This window comes from Chiloscyllium punctatum, chromosome 6 (genome assembly GCF_047496795.1).
Source record: "Chiloscyllium punctatum isolate Juve2018m chromosome 6, sChiPun1.3, whole genome shotgun sequence".
Lineage (NCBI taxonomy): Eukaryota > Metazoa > Chordata > Chondrichthyes > Orectolobiformes > Hemiscylliidae > Chiloscyllium > Chiloscyllium punctatum.
Genome location: NC_092744.1, coordinates 21508751 through 21531563, shown reverse-complemented (window position 1 = coordinate 21531563; position 22813 = coordinate 21508751). Strand labels below are relative to the sequence as shown.

General features: G+C 43.9%; 1 protein-coding gene and 1 long non-coding RNA gene across 5 annotated transcripts in view; one reads left to right on the top strand and one right to left on the bottom strand.

Annotated features, from left to right (window-relative positions):
• The window catches only part of LOC140478764 (membrane-spanning 4-domains subfamily A member 4A-like), a 79666-nt gene extending 61780 nt beyond the window's left edge, over window positions 1-17886 (bottom strand). For all 4 annotated transcript variants that reach the window (XM_072572113.1, XM_072572116.1, XM_072572114.1 and 1 more), the window contains exons 1-2: window positions 17854-17886; window positions 9648-9800 (exon numbers count right to left, since the gene is read on the bottom strand). In XM_072572113.1, coding sequence (XP_072428214.1) covers window positions 9648-9800; window positions 17854-17871 — 171 coding nt within the window. In that variant the 5' untranslated portion in view covers window positions 17872-17886. The remainder of the gene's footprint in view (window positions 1-9647; window positions 9801-17853) is intronic.
• LOC140478765 (uncharacterized) overlaps window positions 9772-22813 on the top strand; it is a 44440-nt gene continuing 31398 nt past the window's right edge. Inside the window, exon 1 of the long non-coding RNA XR_011960863.1 lies at window positions 9772-9851. This is a non-coding gene — a long non-coding RNA (uncharacterized lncRNA). The remainder of the gene's footprint in view (window positions 9852-22813) is intronic.

Here is a 22813-nt window from a genome sequence, read left to right as displayed (position 1 = left end):
CTTACTAACCGCGTCTTCTATATTCTCATCCAAATCATTTATATAAATTAGAAACAAAAGAGGACCCAGAGGTGATCCCTGTGAACACCGCTGGTAATAGACCTCCAGTTCAAAAAGCAACCCTCCACCATTACTTAATCAAATGCTTTCTGAAAATCTAAGTATTGAATTGAATTGAATTGAATTTATTCTAACGTGTATCGAGGCACAGTAGAAGCTTTGTCTTGTGAGTAATAAAGGCAGATCACATAGTTAAATAGCATGGATAAGTAAATAATAGGTAAACAGCGGCAAAAACAAAACACAGGTACAGGCTAATGTTCAAAGTTTGTGAGTCAATTCAATATTCTAACAACATTGGGACCCTGCAACCACATGTGATAAATGTGCATTTCAACAGCTTCTTCATTTCCCCTCGCCGCACATTATCCCAGGCCCAAGCCTCCAACTCGGCACTGCCCTCCAGACCCCCGTGTCCTATCACCTTCTCCCTCACCTTCATCCACCTATCGCTTTCCCCCCTACCTCCCCCCAACCTCACCTCCCTCCCATTTATCTCTCAGCCCTGACCCACAAGCCTCATTCGTGATGAAGGGCTTATGCATGAAACATTGAGTCTTTTGCTCCTTGGATGCTGGCTGACTGGCTGCGCTTTTCCAGCACCACACTTTTGACAGTATTCTAACAACAGTAGGGTAGAAACTGTTTCGAAACCGACTGGGGCATGAGTTCAGGCTTCTGCTACTTCTCCCTGATGGTCAAGGTTGTAGAAAAGCATTGCCAGGGTGGGATGGATCTTTAAGAATGCTGGCAGTCTTTCCTTGACAGTGGGCCTTACATTGCTGGTTCTTTATTATCTACGTCATGTGTTACTTCCTCAAAGAACTCTAACAAATGAAACAAATATGCTTCCCTTTCATAAGTACATTCTGATGCTGCCTAATCACATTAAGATTTTCTTAGCGGCCTGTTACTATCTTCCTAATAATAGAGTCCAGCATTTTCCCTATGAATTATAATCCAACTGTCTCAACCTTGAAAACTTACATTGACTCAGCACTCACAGTTTCAAGGATTATAGTTTCAAAACTGTATTGTGTAATTTGTGAAAGTGTGCTTCCCGATTTAACTCCTGAATAGATTCACTCTAATTTTAATATTGTGTTGCCTTGATCTAGGTCATCACCACCACCAGAGAAACAATCTTCTGTACCAACCCTTCCAAACTCTTTAAACATTTTCAACACCTTGATTAGATCAGATCATTTCACTCTTCAATTGCTAACGTGCACGAAGAGATTATCAGAAATTGAAGTCAATGGCAAACAGGGGGACACTTTCAGCTGGTTGGAGTCTAGCTGACTTTAAAGGAGATTGATTGTAGCTATTGGAGGTGAATTATCTGAGTTCCAGAAGCTCACTACAAGAGCTCCTTAGAGTAATGTCCTGGGCTAACCATCTTCAGCATTCTCTTCATCATAAGGTCAGAATCAGGATTGATGACTTTACAATATAAAGCACTATGCATCAGCTCTCAAGTACTAAGAGGTCTAATCCATGTACAGCAAGTCCTGAACAATGTCGACATATAAGGACAGATTGATACCATCCATCATTCAATGGTCTGGCAGACACAACAATTCAAACATTGAAGGCAGACTTAAAGAAACAGCATGCGGCTTCATTAGATACCAAACTCTCCCAGTTCCTGTTTGATGACAGGACCATCCCTCATGCAACTACAGGGATAGTCTAGCAGAACTACTAATGGAGAGCAGCCTCCACACCATGTTAAATCTAATCTTCCTAGACTTGAGGAGCATGGTGAAACAGCATCAGAAATGCCAATATCAGACACAAGACTCTGCCAAGCAAGAGAGTCAGTTTACTTCAGGGGATGATGTTTGGTGTAGGAATCACAGGAATGGCCCTGCATGGGTAAGAGGCATAGTCAATGCAAGGTTAGGTCCAGTAATGTATAAAGTTTGGGTAGGAGCAATGGTCCTGAACAAGTACACGGCCATACGAAAGCTGCAAACTCACAAAGGGTGCAGGAACAGAATGTTCCCAGCTCCTAGCCAGCCCTTCTGACTGTTCTGGAACATGTGGGTTCTCCCTCTCCATCAAGCATTGAAGATAGCTCGCAATTTGAGATGGACACAACGAATGTTGCCACCTCAATGCCTTTGCCGCCTGAATACAGAATCTATTTCTTCCAAGCTGCTCCATGTGCAAGATGGAGATACTATGAATTACACATAGTACACAATGGAAGGGTTTGAAGAATCTGACCCTGTGCTAAAACACCCCAGGAGGAGCTTCAAAAAAAAAGGACCATGTGCTCAGACTCAGCGGGGAAGGGATATAATGACTGCAACAAGGTTAGTCAGGTGGACCTCACAGAACATGACTTCCCTGATTGAAGCTGTTAATCTGGTCCAATCAGGGGAGGCCTGCCTGACAGATACAAACAGGAGTATCTACCTCCAACTCCATTTTGATTTAATTCCTGTTCTCCCCTTCACTTTTCGGTCACATAGCCTTTGTTGAGAAGGGCACTGCTTGCCACTGGCCCACTCGCGTGTTTCCCTTCTTCCTGGTGGTGGAATATAAATAAAGATTTACACACTTGTTGTTTTTCGCTGTGTCTGACACCTGCACACACACGACAGCACTACCACTGTTAGGCAGTAATGTGGGGGGAAAATGGAAAAAAAGGAGTGTCAGAGGTTCTGTCCATTCTGAGAGCTGGCTCTGAGGGAGCTGGATCAGTGTGTTGAAGGACTCTCCATTTTGTGTTAAGGAGGGGAGACAGACCTCTGAACTGCTTGGACCACACAGTCAGATCAGTGTGTTTAAAAAAGAAAAGAAAATGAACAGAGTGTCCCCCTCCAACTCTATTTAGATTTAATCTCTGCCTTCCCCTTCACTGTTCAATCATGCAGTATTGCCCTTTGTTGAGAAGGGCACTGCTTGTCACTGGCCACTTGCATGCTTCCTTTTTTCCTGGTGGTGGAATATAAGTAAAGATTTACACATTTATTGTTCTTCACTGTGTCCAACCTGCAGACATGGGTGGGTGCCAGGGAAAAATAAGCACTATCGCTGTTAGGCGGTCATGTGGGGCAAGAGAGAGGAAAAAAAGGAGAGAAAAAGAACAAAAACAAAGAAAAAGAGAAAGAAAAGAATAAAATATGAGCAGGAGTGTCATATGTTCTGTTCAATCTGAGATCTGACTCTGAAGAAGCTGGATCAGTGTCAAGGACTCTTCACAAGTAAATAAAGGGTGACTTGGTGACAGGATGCCAGTCTCTGTGGAGTTATCTTACAGTCCAGTGTAAATTACCTCCCATTTTCCAACATCAGGCTTTGGTGTCATAGTTTGGGCCACTCACTTATTCTGTATATTACCCATTACAATTGCTAGGTGCAGCCTACATTGAAATCAGTGCCCTCCTAAGTATTTACCAACGTCGCTATATTCCTTCATCAAGTTGTTACTAAATATAATGAAACCTAAGACCTTGGAATAGCACCTGGGAAAAACCAGTTATCTACACATTGCCCTGTTTCTATCACATCCTGGTATTCAAAGCATCTATAATTTTCCCCAGGCTGTCTCTATCCTTCACAATCAATTTCCAACCAAATCTGTATGTTGCCTCCTAGCCTAAGCACTTTTGTTTTTGCTAATGATGTTGAATATCATCAAATGCCTTCTGTAACTCCACAAACAATAATAAGACAACTTCCTCACTTGCCTTCTTAGTGATCTTTGCAAAATAAATCCCAAATACTCCTCAGACCTAATCAACTCATATTGATGCAAGTTTTCAATCACCCCACCCTTAATGACAAATCTCACTCATTTCCGCATGATTACTGCTAAAGTATCAAGCCTGTAGTTTCCCAGATTCTCGCTCCATTCTCCCTAAAGAATAGTGTGACTCTTGTAAATTTCCCATTGACTGACATGATCTTGGAATGATTGGAGCTTTGAAAGATTATGATGAATTGCTTCACATAATTGTTTTAATATTCTGAGGTGAAAGCTATTGGGTCCTGGAGGTTCAGCTCTTAAATCCCATTATTTTCTCCACTGCCATATTGTTTATAAGTTCCTCCCAATGATTTATTTCAGTTTACTTTCTCTCACAAGTATTTCACCCTGTTTCCCAATGAAATTGAAAATCAATACATCAGTCATTACTTTTTAAAAAAAAACTGTATCCCTTGTGGAGTGAATATTGGCCCAAATAATACCGCTTACCTCTCTCTTCTAAATATATTTACAAAAATATTCACTTTTTGTCTTTAAAACCACAAGAAATAGGAAGAGGAGTGGGCCATTTGGGCCCCTTGAGTGTGCTCCACCATTCACAGCTGATTTGCCAATTCTCATGTCCACTTTCTTGCATTATCACCATGATTCCTGATTCTTGTACTAATCAATCTCAGGCTTAAATATACACAAGGACTCTGCCCTCACAACTCGCTTTGCCAAGGAGTTCCAAGGCTCAAAACCTCTGAGAGAAGACATTCCTTCATATCTCAGTCTTAACCCCTTTATTCTGACCCTGGATTGTTTGGTCCTAGACTATTCCAAAAGGGGAAACATCCTCTCAGTATTTACCTTGTCAAGCCCCTTAAGAATCCTGTATGTTTCAATCAGATCACCTTTCATTCTTCTAAACTCCGGTTAGTAGTGTCCCAACCTGTTTAGCCTTGTTCATAAGACAATCCCTCCATACCACAGATAATCTGAGTGAACCTTCTCTGTATTGCCTCCAACAAAGCTCTCTTAAATAAGGGAACCAAAACTGCTCATGGTACTCCAGTTGTGGTCTCAGCAGCACCTTGAACAGTTGCAATAAGACTTCCCTACTCTTATCTGTCTAAAAAATGGCCACATGGTGACTGAATGGTTAACATTGCTGCCTCACAGCACCAAGGATATGGGCTCAATTCCAGCCTTGAATGACTATCTGAGTGGACTTTACACAGTCTCCCTATGTCTGCATGAGTTTCCTCCAGGTACTCTGAGAATTTGTATAGGGTATGAACAGGCAGGGAGAGTTACGTTCTGAGTATTGTGAAACAAGAGGTTCAACTGAGTATGACTCAGATCAGATAAGAACTTACAGTTAACAATGGGGTGCTGGAGGCAAGGGTAATGGGTTAACAAAGTGGAAAAGCATTCATTATGTAGCTCCATTTAACGAGGTGAGGTAGCATTCAGTATGGAACGTCAGTTAACAAGGTGAAATGTATTCATTATGTGAAGCCAGTTAACAAGGGAAAGAACATCATTGTATAACAATAAAGGGCTTGGTCTCTGCTATTGATATTCATTGATTGTAACAGTCAGCCAATTGATATGTATATTGCCTTATCTGGATGCTCCTCCCTGTAAAATGACTATATAGTTAATTGAGACACGGCTGTTCCAGAGAAGACCATGAACTCATGTCCCTGCGCATGGGTGATCATTCTGTATCCTTCCAGGGCCCAGAATAAAGATGAAGGTGATAAAACTGTACTGTGTCTCTGAGCATTTTGCTTTGACTGAGGGGGGAGCAGGACAACAATACTCCTGTTTCCTTCTACAGTCCAAAGATTTGCAAGTTATGTGGATTGGCCAGGCTAAATTGCCCAGGGATGTCTAGGGATATACATGGAGAGGGTAGGGAGTGGGTCAGGGTGGGATGCCCTTCAGAGGGTTGGTGTGGACTTGATGGGCTAAATGGCCTGCTCCTACACTGTGGGGATTCTATGAATTTTATACTCGAACATGCTTGAAATAAGGACCAGCGTTCCATTAACCTTCCTGATTATCTGCTGCACCTGTCTGCCAGCTTTTTGTGTATCATGTTCAAGTATCCCTAAGTCTGTTTGTGTTGTGGCTTTCTGCAGTTTTTCTGTTTATATATTTTGTTGTTCAGTTCTCCATTCCAAAATGAACAACTTAATATTTCCCCATACTGGGCTCCATTTGCCAACTTTTTGCCCTATTACGCAACCCATCAATCTCTCTCTTTCTAAACTTTATTTCTCTCATAATCTGCCATTCTGCCTATTTTTGTGTCAATAGATTTGGCAACAGTACGTTCACTTTCTTTCTCGTTTATTGTAAACAGTTGAAGTCACAACACTGATCGTTGCAGAACCCCACTGGTCATGGATTGTCAACCTGAAAAAGAAATCATTATCCCCACTTACCTGCCAATTGGCCAATTCTCCAACCATACTTTTAACCTTTTGTGAGGTACCTTGTCAGACACCTTCTGGAAGTCTTAATACAGCACTGTTACTTTTTTTTTAATGTTTATTTTATGTTTCATCTCTAATGTTTTTCTTTGAGATTTATTGATTTATATCTTTATGCCAATCTGCTTAGTATTGAATCATTTGCATGTTTGAAAACAACTTAGAGTCATAGAGTCATAGAGATGTACAGTACGGAAACAGACCCTGTGGTCCAACACCTCCATGCCAATCAGATATCTCAACCCAATCTAGTCCCACCTGCCAGAACTCAGCCAATATCCCTCCAAACCCTTCCTATTCATATACCCATCCAAATGCCTTTTCCATGTTGCAATTGTACTAGCCTCCACCACTTCCTCTGGCAGCTTATTCCATACACATACCACCCCATGCGTGAAAACGTTGCCCCTTAGGTCTCTTTTATATCTTTCCCCTCTGACCCTAAACCTATGCCCTCCAGTTCTGGACTCCCCGACCCCAGGGAAATGACTTTGTCTATTTATGCTATTAATGCCCCCCATAATTTTGTAAACCTCTATAAGGTCAGGCTCAGCCTCCGATGCTCCAAGGAAAACAGCCCTAGCCTGTTCAGCCTCTCCCTTTAGCACAAATCCTGCAACCCTGGCAATATCCTCCTTGTAAATATTTTCTGAATCCTTTCAAGTTTCACAACATCCTTCTGAAAGGAAGGAGACCCAAATTACACACAATATTTCACAAGTGGCCGAACCAACATCCTTACAAAGGCAACATGACCTCCCACTTCCTGTACTCACTACTCTGACCAATAAAGGAAAGCTTACCAAACGCCTTCTTCACTATCTTATCTACCTGCGACTCCACTTTCAAGGAGCTATGAACCTGCACTCCAAGGTCTGTTTGTTCAGCAACATTCCCTAGGACCTTACCAGTCAGTGTATAAGCCCTGCTAAGATTTGCTTTCCCAAAATGCAGCACCTCGCATTTATCTGAATTAAACTCCATGTGCCACTTCTCAGCCCATTGGCCCATCTGATCAAGATCCCATTGTAATCTGAGGTAATCTTCTTCACTGTCCACTACATCTCCAATTCTGATGTCATCTGCAAGCTTACTAACTACACCTCTTATGTTCACATCAAAACCAGTTATATAAATGATGAAAAGAAGTGGACCCAGCGCCCATCCTTGTGGCACTCCATTGTTCACAGACCTCCAGTCTGAAAAACAACCCTCCACCACAACCCTCTGTCTTCTACCTTTGAGCCAGTTCTGTGTCCAAATGGCTAGTTCTCCCAGTATTCCATGAGATCTAACCTTGCTAACTCGTCTCCCATGGGGAACCTTGTCAAACACCTTACTGAAGTCCATATAGATTACATCTACCCTCATCAATCCTCTTTATTACTTCTTCAAACAATTCAATTTCCCATGCACAAAGCCATGTTGACTATCCCTAATCAGTCCTTGCCTTTCAAAATACATGTGCATCCTGTCCCTCAGGATTCCCTCCAACAACTTGTCCACCACCGACATCAGGCTCACTGGTCTATACTTCCCTGGCTTGTCCTTACCACTTTTGTTAAACAGGGGCACCACATTAGACAACCTCTAGTCTTCTGACACCTCACCTGTGCCTATTGATGATACAAATATTTCAGTAAGGGACCCAGCAATCACTTCTCCAGCCTCCTACAGAGTTCAAGGGTACACCTGCTCACATCCTGGGGATTTATCCATCTTTATGCGTTTGAAGACATTCAGCACTTCCTCTTCTGTAATATGGATATTTTTCATGATATCCATTTCCCTACATTCTATGTCTTCCATGTCCTTCTCCACAGTAAATGCTGATGCAAAATACTTGTTTCGTATCTCTCCCATTTTCTGCAGCTCCACACAAAGGCCACCTTGCCGATCTTTGAGGAGCCCCATACTCTCCGGAGCTACTCTTTTGTTTTTAATGTATTAAGGTCATTTATGTACTAACTTATTGAATATTAACTTGTATTTTACCCTTCGTAGCATCCGTGGTTACTTGAGTGAACAGGTAGAAACATGTCCCTTGAAGTGTGCGCATTAAATATTGTTAAATATGTGCTTGTAAAGACCTCTTGTTTTAAGTTCACTGTAAACAGTTCAGCTCAGTTAAACGTATGGCCTATTCCTTTAAAATTTCCTCAGAAACATTTTAAACTTGTGTTTGTGAAGGATCTTGCTCTCTCTTGAACTTAATGCCAAACTTCTAGGTTGTTGTAATGGTGAAGATGTGTTGAGATTCCCATGTTACAAAATATTAATTCTGGTTCTTCAATTGATTCCAAATCGTAGAATAGTTCCAACATAGGAGGCCATTCGGAACACCTGGCCCATATTGGTGTTTATACTCATTGTGATTTTTTTTATTTATTCATGGGATGTGAGCATTACTGGCTGGTCAGCATTTATTGCCCATCCTTAGTTGCCCTTGAGGAATTGGCTGCCTTCTTCACCTGCTGTGGCTTGACCGACTATGCTGTTTGAAATGAACTTTCAGGATTTTGACCCAGTGACAGAGCAGGAATTGTGATATATTTCCATGTCCTGATGGTGAGAGGCATAGAGTGGAACCTGCAGGTGGTGGTGTTCCTATGTATCAGCTGCCCTTGCTCAACCAGATGGAAGTGGTCATGCGTTTGGAACTTGCTGTCTGAGGATCTTTGGTGAATTTCTGCAGTACATCTTGTACTTAGTACATAATGCTGCTACTGAGTGTAGGGGGGGGGGGGGGGGGGGGGTGGATGTTTGTGGATATGGTGCCAAACAAGTGGGCTGCTTTGTCTTGAATGGTATCAAGCTTCCAGAATGTCATTGGAGCTACACCCATCTAATCAAATGGGGTGTATTCCACTCCCCACTTGTGCTGTGTTGATTTCGTTGTTTGTCTCCCCTGTGCTGCTGCCTCTAATGATTTGTTCCAGCGCCAAAGTCCCTTCCAGTAAGACAAATAAAAATGGTGAAAGGGACATTTCATAACTGGGAATCGAGACACAAAGCTTCTGAGTAAACTGCGCACGCATCGCTAACGGGACTGAGTCAAAACATCCAGCGCAATGGAGACAGAGGCAGATAATCTGCTGACAAGTTACCAGAGTGAAACCTTGAACGAGGAAGTTACAGAGACGGGCACTGATTAAAAGACTGTTAAGAAATGTACGGAACACATTTATAATTGGGCAGTTTAGTACTTTCAATTAGTTGAATCTCACAACAGAAATATGACCGAAATTTGATCTGTCCTCGGGAAACTTGGAAAGCGGCAACACAACGTAAGGCATGTTTTCAGATGGCGGAGTGGTCATTTTGATAAAATGAATTCTAATAACATTTTGGGTTACGATACTCGATAAAACGTAATATACCTTGCTTCCTGCGTCGATCGTGATTGTGTGAAAACAGACTTTGGTTGAGTTGTTCGTCTGGTTCCAATGCCTCCCTTGAGTTCCACAATTCCAAGAACCAATCCGATTATTTCCCAACGCCCGTATTCTGCAACAGCTCGCTGACGACAGAATCTACAGGGTGAGCAGTGGGAGGAGTGTACTGGAGTGAAGGAGGTCAGCAAGGTTAGTCTCCAGTGAATGTGCTGGTTAGGAAGCTTCGAAACTGTTTTCCGAACGACCATGGCCTTTCTGTACTTTTAAAGATCAATCCCAACCAAAGAGACGGGAAGCAGGCCAAATAGTGGTCTGCTGAGAGGAAACCCACATTAAATGATCAAAAAGACTTCTTTCAGTGGGAGTTTAGGAGTGGGGCCGGGCTATAGGGAGAGAAATCACGGTCATCCACAACCGAGGATTCCCCCACGTTTGCTGACTGTGTCTTCAGCTGTGTCGCCGATACTACCTTCCCGCTTTTCCCAGAACAATGTCAGCATTCTGCAGGGACTGTTCCCTTCACAAACCCCACTGTCACTATCCCCACCCACCCCGAACCCCAAAGGGAACACTATCCCTGCTCATGACTCCACCCCCATTCCCCCCACCATCACACCCACTCCAGTTACAGGGTCCGCCCCCACTCCCAGCTCTACACCCACACCAGATCCCAGCTCCCAGCCCTGCCGAGTTTTCACCATCCCCCCAGACCTCCCCCCTCACTGAGGACGAACGATCAGTCCTCAGCAAAGGACTCACCTTCATCCCCCTCCGTCCACGCATCAATGAATTTAATACACGCCGTGATGTCGAACAATTCTTCCGTCGCCTCCGCCTCCGAGCTTACTTTCACAATCAGGACTCCCGCCCACCTTCCGCGGACCCGTTCGCCCACCTCCAACACATTGCATCCACCTGGACACCCCGCGCTGGCCTATTACCTGCCCTCGACCTCTTCATTTCCAACTGCCGCCGGGACATTAACCGCCTCAACCTGTCAACCCCCCTCCCCCACTCCAACCTCTCACCCTCACAACGCGCAGCCCTCCAATCCCTCTGCTCCAATCCCAACCTCACCATCAAGCCAGCGGATAAAGGGGGCGCAGTGGTAGTCTGGTGCACTGACCTCTACACCGCTGAAGCCAAACGTCAACTCGAGGACACCTCTTCCTACTGCCCCTCGACCATGACCCCACCCCCCATCACCAAACCATCATCTCCCAGACCATACAGAACCTCATCACCTCAGGAGATCTCCCACCCACAGCTTCCAACCTTAAAGTCTGGGATACCCGCACTGCCCGGTTCTACCTCCTTCCCAAGATCCACAAGCCTGACCACCCTGGCTGACCCATTGTCTCAGCATGCTCCTGCCCCACTGAACTCATCTCTACCTACCTCGACACTGTCCTATCCCCCCAGTCCAAGAACTCCCCACATACGTTCGAGACACCACCCACGCCCTCCACCTCCTCCAAACTTCCGTTTCCCTGGCCCCCAACGCCTCATCTTCACCATGGATATCCAATCCCTCTACACCTCCATCCGCCACGACCAGGGCCTCCAAGCCCTCCGTTTTTTCCTCTCCAGACGTCCCCAACAGTACCCTTCCACCGACACTCTCATTCGTTTCGCTGAACTGGTCTTCACCCTTAACAATTTCTCCTTTGAATCCTCCCACTTCCTCCAAACCAAAGGGGTAGCCATGGGCACACGTATGGTCCCCATCTATGCCTGTCTCTTTGTTGGCTACGTAGAGCAGTTGATCTTCCGTAATTACACCGGCACCACTCCCCACCTCTTCCTCCGCTACATTGATGACTGCATTGGCGCCACCTCGTGCTCCCGCGAGGAGGTTGAGCAATTCATCAACTTCACCAACGCATTCCACCCTGACCTCAAATTTACCTGGACCATCTCTGACACCTCCCTCCCCTTCCTGGACCTCTCCATCTCCATTAATGACGACCGACTTGACACTGACATTTTTTACAAACCCACCGACTCCCACAGCTACCTGGATTACACCTTTTCCCACCCTACCTCTTGCAAAAATGTCATCCCGTATTCCCAATTTCTCCGCCTCTGCAGGATCTGCTCCCAGGAGGACCAGTTCCACCACAGAACACACCAGATGGCCTCCTTCTTTAGAGACCGCAAATTCCCTTCCCACGTGGTTAAGGATGCCCTCCAACGCATCTCGTCCACATCCCGCACCTCCGCCCTCAGACCCCACCCCTCCAACCGTAACAAGGACAGAATGCCCCTGGTGCTCACCTTCCACCCCACCAACCTTCGCATAAACCAAATCACCCGCCGACATTTCCGCCACCTCCAAACAGACCCCACCACCAGGGATATATTTCCCTCCCCACCCTTTCTGCCTTCCGCAAAGACCGTTCCCTCTGCAACTACCTGGTCAGGTCCACGCCCCCAAACAACCCACCCTCCAATCCTGGCACTTTCCCCTGCCACCGCAGGAACTGTAAAACCTGCGCCCACACCTCCTCTCTCACCTCTATCCAAGGCCCTAAAGGAGCCTTCCACATCCATCAAAGTTTTACTTGCACATCCACTAATATCATTTATTGTATCCGTTGCTCTCGATGCGGTCTCCTCTACATTGGGGAGACTGGGCGCCTCCTAGCAGAGCACTTTAGCGAACATCTCCGGGACACCCGCACCAATCAACCAAACCGCCCCGTGGCCCAACATTTCAACTCCCCCTCCCACTCTGCCGAGGACATGGAGGTCATGGGCCTCCTTCACCGCCTCTCCCTCACCACCAGACACCTGGATGAAGAACGCCTCATCTTCCGCCTCGGAACACTTCAACCCCAGGGCATCAATGTGGACTTCAACAGTTTCCTCATTTCTCCTTCCCCCACCTCACCCTCGTTCTAAACTTCCAGCTCAGTAACTGTCCCCTTGACTTGCCTGGACTTGTCCTACCTGCCTATCTTCTTTTCCACCTATCCACTCCACCCTCTCCTCCTTGACCTATCACCTTCATCCCCTCCCCCACTCACCCATTGTACTCTATGCTACTTTCTCCCCACCCCCACCCTCCTCTAGCTTATCTCTCCACGCTTCAGGCTCACTGCCTTTATTCCTGATGAAGGGCTTTTGCCCGAAACGTCGATTTCGAAGCTACTTGGATGCTGCCTAAACTGCTGTGCTCTTCCAGCACCACTAATCCAGATTCTGTTCCCTTCATGTCATTCCTCGATCACGCCTAACCCTTTCTCAGTCCTCAACGTAACTCCCCATGTAATCACACAAGATGTAACACTTGCCCATTCACCTCCACTCTCCTCATTGTCCAAGGCTCCACACATACTTGGTGAAGCAGCATTTCATTGCACTTCTTTCAATTTCATTCCTGATGAAGGGCTTATACCCAAAACATGGATTTTCCTGCTCCTCAGATGCTGCCTGACCCTGCTGTGCTTTTCCAGCATCACACTCTCAACTCTGCTCTCCAGCATCTGCAGACCTCACTTTCTCATTTCAATCTAGTCTACTACATTCATTGCTTGCAATGCAGATACCTCTACACTGAGGAGAGCAAATGCAGACTGGGTGACCGCTTGTGGAACACCTCCATTCTGTCCATAGGAATGATCCTCACTTTCCAGTTGCTTGCCATTTCAATAAGCCACTTGGATGTTGTGTTAACATTCATGTCCTGAGTTTCCTGCAGCTTGAGGAACAATACTTAATTTTCTGCTTCAGCATTTTAGAGTCACAAGGTCCCAATATAAAAGTCAATAATTTCAGAAACTGACTGCATTATGTCTGATCTCTTTTTTTCTTACATTCTCTTCCCCCCAACCCCCACAGTCATAATTCTAACAGAAACAGAAATTGTTGCAGAAACTTAGCAGCTCTGGCAGCATGTGTGGGGAGAGAATCGACTTATGTTTCAGGTCCAGTAACTGTTCATCAGAACCCAGTTCCTGACCCGCTGAGCTTCTCCAGCATGTTCTGTTTCTGTTTCAGATTTCCAACATTTGTTCTTTGTTTTATCTTGTTTGTGTCTTGTTTACTTTGCTGTTATTTGAGATAATCCATTCTCTCCATTTCCCACCAAAATGCAGACCCATTTTACATCTCCTAAATGCAGATGCATTTTACATCTCCTATTCACTTTCTCCATCATTAACAATGTCTTTGCCTTTTGCGCTGGGCCTCTGTCTCAGTCAAAAGTGAAAAAACAGTTCCAGCACTTTTCAGTTCTGAAGAAGAGCTGTATCCGTGCTTAAAATGTTAACTCTATTTCTGTCTCCTTAGATGCTGCCAGACCTGCTGAGTTTCTCCAACCTGCCCTGTATTTATTTCAGATTTCCAGATTCTGCAGTTGTTTGCATTTATTAGAGAAATCACAAGCACTGCTGCTTCTAGTTTCTTAATCCCTGAATAGATTTCCTCCCCTAACCACCTCTTACATAGCATTTGGGTGCCCGGAATTGGAAAGGATAGTTGTAGTGGAGTTGAATTATTTTGGTTTAGCAAAAACTCTTGATTTTCATACTCTTTGTCTCTATTTGTGAAACCAGTCAAAGCTCAGGTTTCTGTATAACACACTTTAACATCACAACCTTTGCTTGATGATTGTATATAACTTGGTTGATCATAGCATGCAATCAGCTCTACCTCCTTGAAGGTATGCACTATCTTGGCAACAACATCTAAAAGACTTCAAACTCACATACACCACAAACGACCAACCCATGCACAGTGAGAGTATCTCAAACCAAGTGACATAATCTATTAGTTTATGGCTCATGGTGTTATTACAAGTTTAAAAATGGCATAATTTAAAATGAAATTAGCACCAACCAAAATGCTTGCAAATAAGTGCTATTTCTGTTCATGCAAACAAAAGATCACATTGTGCACTGCATGATTTAATTTCATTTTAAACTGAAGCTAAACACACTTACAAATGCCTAAAATGGAGCAGATAATGGGACAGCAAGATGGTATAACAGCTGGAAAACTGATTTATAAACTGAAAATGCTGGAAGTATGGCTCAGCATAGGCAGTGTAGAGAGAAGCTTTGCTTCTGGGTCAGCACTTGGTGTCCACAATCTGCAGTAATTCTGACGAAAGTTCTGTTTCCCTCCACCCAACTGTCACTGGGTATGTAGAGCATACACGTCCTGTTTTGGTGGACCAGAAGCAATCTGTTTGCCATTTCTCCAAATAGCAATCATACTTCCTATGAGACTCCTTCAGCAAGAAGCTAGTCGCAGTTGCCTGAGAGCTGTTTTTTAAGTTCGTTCATGTGATGGAGGCGTCGTTGGCTGGGCCAGCATCCTCTGTCCATGATTCTTTTTATTTTCTTTTTGCTTTACCGTACCTTCTTGTGAAGATCTCAGTCACAGTGGTAGCAGCAGCAGTGAGGTAGGCTCAGTGCACTTGAACCACTGCACTCTGTTTGCAGTACCTACACTCACAATGCCATTCGGAAGAGAAATCCCCCAGGACTTTTCCCCAACGACACTGAAGAAATGACAATATATTTCTAAGTCTGAAGGGTGAATGGCTTGGAGGGCAACTTCCAGGTGGTAGCGTTCTCATGTACCTGCAGCCCTTGTTCTTCCAGATGAATGTGGTCATGGTTTTGGCAGGTACTGTCTAAGGGGCCTTGGTGAATTTCTGCAGTGCATCTCATAGATCATGCACACTGCTGCTATTGATTGTTACTGGAAGAGGGACAGAATGTTTGTGGATGCAGTGCCCATCAAGCAGCTGTTTTGTCTTGGATGGGGTCAAGCATTTGGAGCTGCATTCATTCAGGCAAGTCTAGAGTATTACATCACAGTCCTGACATGCCTCCTAGAAGGGGGACAGGCCTGGGGAGTCAGAAGCTGAGTTACTTGCTGCAAGATACTTGTCTTTGACCTGCTGTTGTAGCCACAGTATTTATATGAATACAGGGCAACCACTGCTTTCGCGATGTCAATTATCCGTGGTTTGCCGCAGCTGAAAATATTGCGTGGAACATTCCAGAATCAGGAACCGGGGAGGGGGGCTGTTGAGGAGGTAAATTTCTCATTTAAATTAATGGGTTCGCTACTATCCACTGTTTTGGGCATCCGCAGTAGGTCTTGGAACATATCTCCAGCAGATATGTGGGGGTGGGGGTGGGGGGGGAGGGGGGGGAAGGGGTGCGGTGCTCTACTGTATATCAATTATGGGAAGTGTGCATTGCTAGCAAGATGACATTTGCCATCTATCTGTAGAAGACTGTTTTCTAAACTGGAAAAGACTTCAGAAATCTGATGTACAAAGAGACTTCGGAGTCCTAATTCAGGATTTTCTTAAGGTTAGAATTCAGGTTCAGTTGGCAGTTAGGAAGGCAAGTGCAATGCTAGCATTAATTTTGAGCGGGCTAGAATACAAGAGCAGAGGTGTACTGCTGAGACTGCATAAGGCTCTGGCCAAACCACGTTTGGAATTTTGTCAGCAGTTTTGGGCCCTGTATCTATGGAAGGATATGCTGGTATCAGAGGAGGTCCAGTGGGGGTTTACAAGAACGACCCTGGGATGGGCAGGTGATGGTCTAATGGTATTATCACTGGACAATTGATCCAGAAACCTAGGTATCGACCCAGGGACCTGGGTTCGAATCCTGCCATCTAATGATGACCATGAATCCATCACCAATTGTCAGAAAAACCCATCTCGTTCTCTAATGTCCTTTAGTGAAGAAAACAGCCATTCTTACCTCGTCTGAACTACATGTGACTTAAGATTCACAGGAATGTGGTTGACTCTCAACTGCCCTGTGGTCATCGAGGGATGGGCAATAATGCTGGCCTGAGCAGTGATGTCCTCATTCCATGAATGAGTAAGAAAAAAATGTAGGGCTTGTCATATCTAGAGCGGTTGAGGACCCTGGACCTGTACTCAAATTTCGAAGGATAAGGTGGAATCTCATTGATACTTGCAGAACACAGAATGTTTGAGATAGAATGGTTGTGAAAAAGACGTTTCCACTCGTAAAAGAGACTAGGACTCAAGGGCACATCCTCAGAGTGAAGGGATGGTTGTTTAGAACTGACATGGGGAAGAATTTCTTCAGCCGGAGGATTGGTGGATCTGTGGTACTCACTGCTGCAGAAGGCAGTGGAGGCCAAGTCAGTGAGTGCATTTAAGACAGAGATGGTTAGATTTTTGATTAGTATGGGGATCAAGAATAACATGGAGAAGTCAGGAGAATGGGTTTGAGAAACATATAAGCTATGATCGAATGATGCTGCATACTCGACAGTCAAATGGCCTAATTCTACTCCTATATTTTATGTTTCTTTTGTCTATTACTCTTGAGAAATGTGTCAGTTGAACTGCTGCATCCCATGTGGTGTAAGTGCACCCACAGTACTGTTCGGAAGAGGGTTCCAGGATATTGACCCAGAAACATTGAAGGAATGTTGATGTTTAAACTCACGATGGTGAGTGACGTAGAGTGGTGGTTTAGTGTTATTTACTGTTCTCTTTGTTCCTTAAGGAGGTGGACGAGGTTGCAGGATTTTAGACCAATACCTTTGGTGTTGCTGCAGTGCATCTTTATGTTATATACTGTTGCCACTGTGTGGTATTAGTTGAGGGAATAAATTATTAATGTGGTGCCATGTAAGGCTACTAGTTTATTGGACAACGTTAAGCTTCTTGGGTGTTAGTAGAGCTTCAATGATCAAAGGAGAAAGTGAGGACTGCAGATGCTGGAGATCAGAGCTGAAAATGTGTTGCTGGAAAAGCGCAGCAGGTCAGGCAGCATCCAAGGAGCAGGAGAATCGACGTTTCGGGCATGAGCCTTCTTCAGCCCTTCCCGAAGAAGGGCTCATGCCCGAAGGGCTCCTGCTCCTTGGATGCTGCCTGACCTGCTGCGCTTTTCCAGCAACACATTTTCAGCTTCACTGATCAAAGCCAGTGAAGAATATTCTATCAGGTACTGTTCTTTGTAGATGATGCATAGGCTTTGGGAAGTTATTATATGAATAATTTTACCCAAAGTTCCTAGCCTGTGACCTGCCCTTGTAGCCAAAATAGTTCAGCAAATTTTGTTTCAACAGCACCTTAAGTATTCTTGATAAACTGGCAAATCTTATACACCTCAAAATACCACAAAGTTTACCATATTATACTGTCTGAAATTAATAGTTTTAAAAATTTATTTACCTCAATATAAGTATACATGTTGTTCAATTGACTGGCCACACGAAATATCAACAGTTGATTCAATTTCAGGTTGATGTTTCCTTAAGTGCCACAATCTGTTGCAATGTGTGAGTAGTGAGTTGAGGGTGTGAGTGAGAACTTATTTCCAGTAAAATTGCATTATTATTTAAGTGATTTATGCAGTAAGTAAAGTATAACAGTGATGTGTATATCCCCTGCATTACATTTCTATCACTAAGGCAACTGATCCTGACTTGGAGGCAGGCCGAGATGGTCAGCGGCAAGAGCAGGAGCTGGCCACACCAGCCAGCCTGAGGTGGTGACAGGAACAGGAACAGGCAGCCCGAGGCAGCAGTAGGGTTGAGGTTGAGCGTGGAGTGGGGGATGGGTCGAACCCTTGTAAGGAATGTGAGCCCAGCATGCGCTTCTGGAATGTGGTGTTGAACTTTTAACCATGTTTCTTTGTTTCTCTACTTTTAGTAAAAAGGACTGTCATGTTTAATTTTTTAAATCCTGTTTCTTTACTTTTCTGCTTTGCGCCTAAGATTCTGCACCTAGATTCTTTTCCAGATTAGAAACTAAAATTAGAATTAAGTTGATTGTCACATGAACTCACATGAATACAATGAAAAGTTTACAAGTGGACCTTTAATCTGCAAGTAATTTATAATAGATAGTGAAATTAGCAAGTATTCACAAAAAATAAACTTACATTTCCTTTTGCAATCTATGGACCAAAAAAAGCAAGTGCACCTCTTTCCCTCTGCACTGAATTCCTGCTGTGGATGTGATATCTCCTTCCTGATCACACGAAGTTTACAAATCAAATTGTTTGTTGGATTATAATCCCAACCAGTACTGGTCTACTCATTCTCTACTCATACTTCTCCTCTTCATACCTGGTATCAGCCTAGTGAAACTTCTTTGGACTCCTTATTCTTTAGATAAGGGACCCAAAACTGTTCACAGTTTTCCAGCTGTGGTTGGATTCGTGCCTTGTAAAGTTTTAACAAAATCTCCCAACGTTTATACTCCATTCCTTTGAAATAAAGGGCAACATTTCATTTGCCTTCCCCATTACCCACTGAATGTGCATGCTAGCTTTTTATAATTCATGGACAGGGACTCCCAAATCCTTAACTACTCTATCAAGCTAACTCATGATTTTGAAGACCTCTATCAGATTTCCTGTTAGTCTTCTTGTCTCCAAGGCATCAGTCCCCTCTTCTTCTGTTTCCCCCCATTACAGAAGTCCCTCATCTCTGAAATCAATCTTGTAAATTGCTTCTGCACTATCTCCAATGTGTTCACATCCTTCCTGTAATGTGGTACCCAGAACTGTACACAATACTCCTGATGAAATCTAACAAGTATCTTTAGCAAGTTCAACATTACCTCTTTACTCAAACATATGCTTGTGGTGTTATTTACACCGCTGGTGATAAATTTTACTTACTTCACTACTCTGGTCATCACACATGATGGAAAAGTACTGGAACTTACTTAAGGACAGAGATCAAGGTAAAATCTTACCTCGCGAGCTGATCAATCTCACACAACCAGTATTCAGACGAACACTTATTCAGGGCAAAAGTGAGGACTGCAGATGCTGGAGATCAGAATCTAGATTAGAGTGGTGCTGAAAAAGCACAGCAGATCAGGCAGCATCTGAGGAACAGGAAAATCAACGTTACGGGCAAAAGCCCTTCATCAGGAATGAGACAAGGAGCCTCTGGGGTGGAGAGAAAATTGGGAGGGGGGGGGGTGGGGCTAGGGAGAAAGAGTGCAATAGGTGGATGGAGTTGGGGATGAAGGTGATAGGTGGGAGAGGTGAATCTGTTTCAGGACATGATTGAAGAGCTTTCGGGGAGAGGAGATGACCAATTTGGGATTTTAAAATTCCCCTCAGACTGTCAGGGACAACACTGCCACCTGCAGGAAATGCTTTGCCATTTCCAGTGCAATGTCTCAAATGCAAGACAGAATGAGAGTCATTATAAAAGATTTTCTAAATCATAGAATTCCTACAGTGTGGAAGCAGGCCATTTGGCCCAAAAACCCCACACTGATCCTCCAAAGAGTAATCCACACAGACTCATTGCCCTATCCTATAACTCTACATTTACCCCTGTCTAATGCACCTAACCAACATATCCCTGAACAGTATGGGAATTTAGCATGGCCAATTAACTTAACCTGCACATCTTTGGATTGTGGGAGGAAACTGGAGCACCCAGAGGAAACCCACACAGACACAGGGAGAATACGCAAACTCGACACAGACAGTTGGTTGAAGCTGGAATCGAACCTGGGTCCCTGGCGCTGTGAGGCAGCAGTGAAGGAAGTGGAGTCAAGGGTTATAGAGATAAGGCTGGAACAGGATACTGATTGGGAATGATCAGCCATGATCACATTGAATGGCGGTGCAGGCTCGAAGGGCCGAATGGCCTACTCCTGCATCTATTGTCTATTGTCTATTGTCTATTGAAGCAAAATTTCCTCAAATTACTTGTCTGTTTAGACCCAGGATGACAGAAAGCATGGATCAGATTCTGTACTAATCAAAGATTCTTATTCATTGGAATAATAGATTATTGCTACAGGAAGACAATGACAAACCGTTGATTTCTCATGCAACTAGCTAAAACTCTTACTCCCTTTTAAGACAGTCCTAAACACACATACAATCAGAAGTAAGCAGTTAAGAGGATTGATATTATGGGTGGATGGAAAAGCTAGGAAGTCAATTCAAGAGCCTTGTTTACAAGGTTCACTGAAATGATCCTTGTGCTTGTCAGGACTTGGTGTTTGTTGATCTCTTTTTGCCAAGTGCTTTTCATTGCCTTGCAGGAGTTCACAAATTGCAAAGTTTCTTAGCTACTGGTTAAAAGTCACAGCTTATAGCAATTAAAGAGGGAAAATAAACTGGATTTCTTCAGGTTTTAGGTATTTTTAACTGCAGAGAGAGAGAGAGCGCATCTCCCCTTATGAGGGCTTCTTTTCATATTGTACACATCAACAAGTGGTTCAGCTACCTAGGACTTAATCACATGGTTGTTGGCAAGCAGAAGACCTTTGGTCATCAACAACTGGTCACCATTTCACAAATCGATCAACTACTTATTGCTAGCCAATCTCATTTTGTAGACCTGATCTGATGTCAGCTCATCTGCAGGAACGATCCTCTGCCGCTTGAACAAGAAACAGCCTTTAAAATTAGTGTTCATAACCTGTTTTTAAAAAGTACAGCAACCTTTTCCACAATCCTTGGTTTTAAAACAGCCCTTTTCCCATTTCAGTCCACAATTGAAAATACAAAGAAAAACATTACAGAAGGTAATTAAGAAAGTTGGCACTATATTAGCATTTATTGTGATGGCCATTACATACAAAAGTAGTCAGGTTATACAAGGTACATCTGGAGTACTGTGCATTATATTGTTCAACTTGTTTAAGGAAGGATATAAATGTACTTAAAACAGTTTAAAGAAGGTTTGCCAGGCTAATACCTGGAATGAGCAAGTTGTCTTATGAAGCAAGTTTGCTTAAGCCAGGCTTGTATCTGCTAGAAACTAGAAGAGTAAGAGGTAACTTGATTGTACATATTAGATCCTGAGGGGTTTTGACAGGATAGGCACAGAGGGGATATTTCTTCTTATTGGAGAATCTAGAAATAGATGTCACTGTTTACAAATAAGGGGTCAACATTTAAAACAGAGATGAAATAATATTTTATCTCACCGAGAGTCGTGCGTTTATTGAATTCTCTTCCAGAAATTGTGGTGAAAGCTGAGCCTTTAAGTATTTTTTAAGGCATTGGTGGATTGGCTCTTCATAGAATCCCTGCAGTGTGGAAACAGGCCATTTGGCCCAACAGGTCCACACTGACCCTCCAAAGAGGAGCCTATCTATTACTATTACTCTACATTTCCCACGATTAATGCATCTAACCTACACATCACTGAACACTATGGGCAATTTGGCATGGCCATTTCACCAAACCTGCACATGTTTGGATTGTGGGAGGAAACCGGAGTACCTGCAGGTATCCCACACAGACATGGGAAGAATGTGCAAACTCCACACAGAGGAGGCTGGAATCAAACTCGGGTCCCTGGTGCTGTGAGGCCATCACACTCTGCATGAAAACGTTGCCCCTTACTTCCCATTTAAATCTTTCCCCCCTCACCTTAGACCTGTGCCCTCTAGTCTGGACTCCCCCACCCAAGGGAAAACACCTCATCTATTTATCCTATCTATGCCCGTCATGATTTTATAAACCTCTGAAGTAGGAGATGACACTAGGCACATGGAAACACAAGATGGCCGCTGAGCCATCAGTTGTCCATTTGGCACATAAGATGGCCACAGAGCAAATACAGACACTGCCTGGGGCCACCAGAATGCCAGCACAATGCACTCACAACCCGGTTGGTTAGTTTAATGTGGGTGGGGAAGAGAATACACATGAGTAACGTATACTGCCCGCCAAAGTATCTGGGTCCAGCCAACACCTTTGATAGAAATGCTAAAAGCTTGATACTGACTTGAAGGGCTTTTGCCCGAAACGTCGATTTCGCTGCTCGTTGGATGCTGCCTGAACTGCTGTGCTCTCCCAGCACCACTAATCCAGTATTTGGTTTTCAGCATCTGCAGTCATTGTTTTTACATTGTTTTTACAAAGTTCTAATAGCCAGGGCTGCAGTAATCGTCCTTTTCAGGAAGAGCGATTAGCACCCATTAATACAGCAATAGACTTCCGCACAGGCATTGAAACTGACAATATCCTCATTAAAATTAACAACAAACTGTGCTGAAATTAACAAAGGCTGCTTTGGAACTGACAATGACTGTATCAAAACTGTCAACAATTCTGATTACTATAAACAAATCATGTTACAAAGAAATAATCTCATCACTGACTTATTGTATCACAAGATGTGTAAAAGTATCTTGTCAT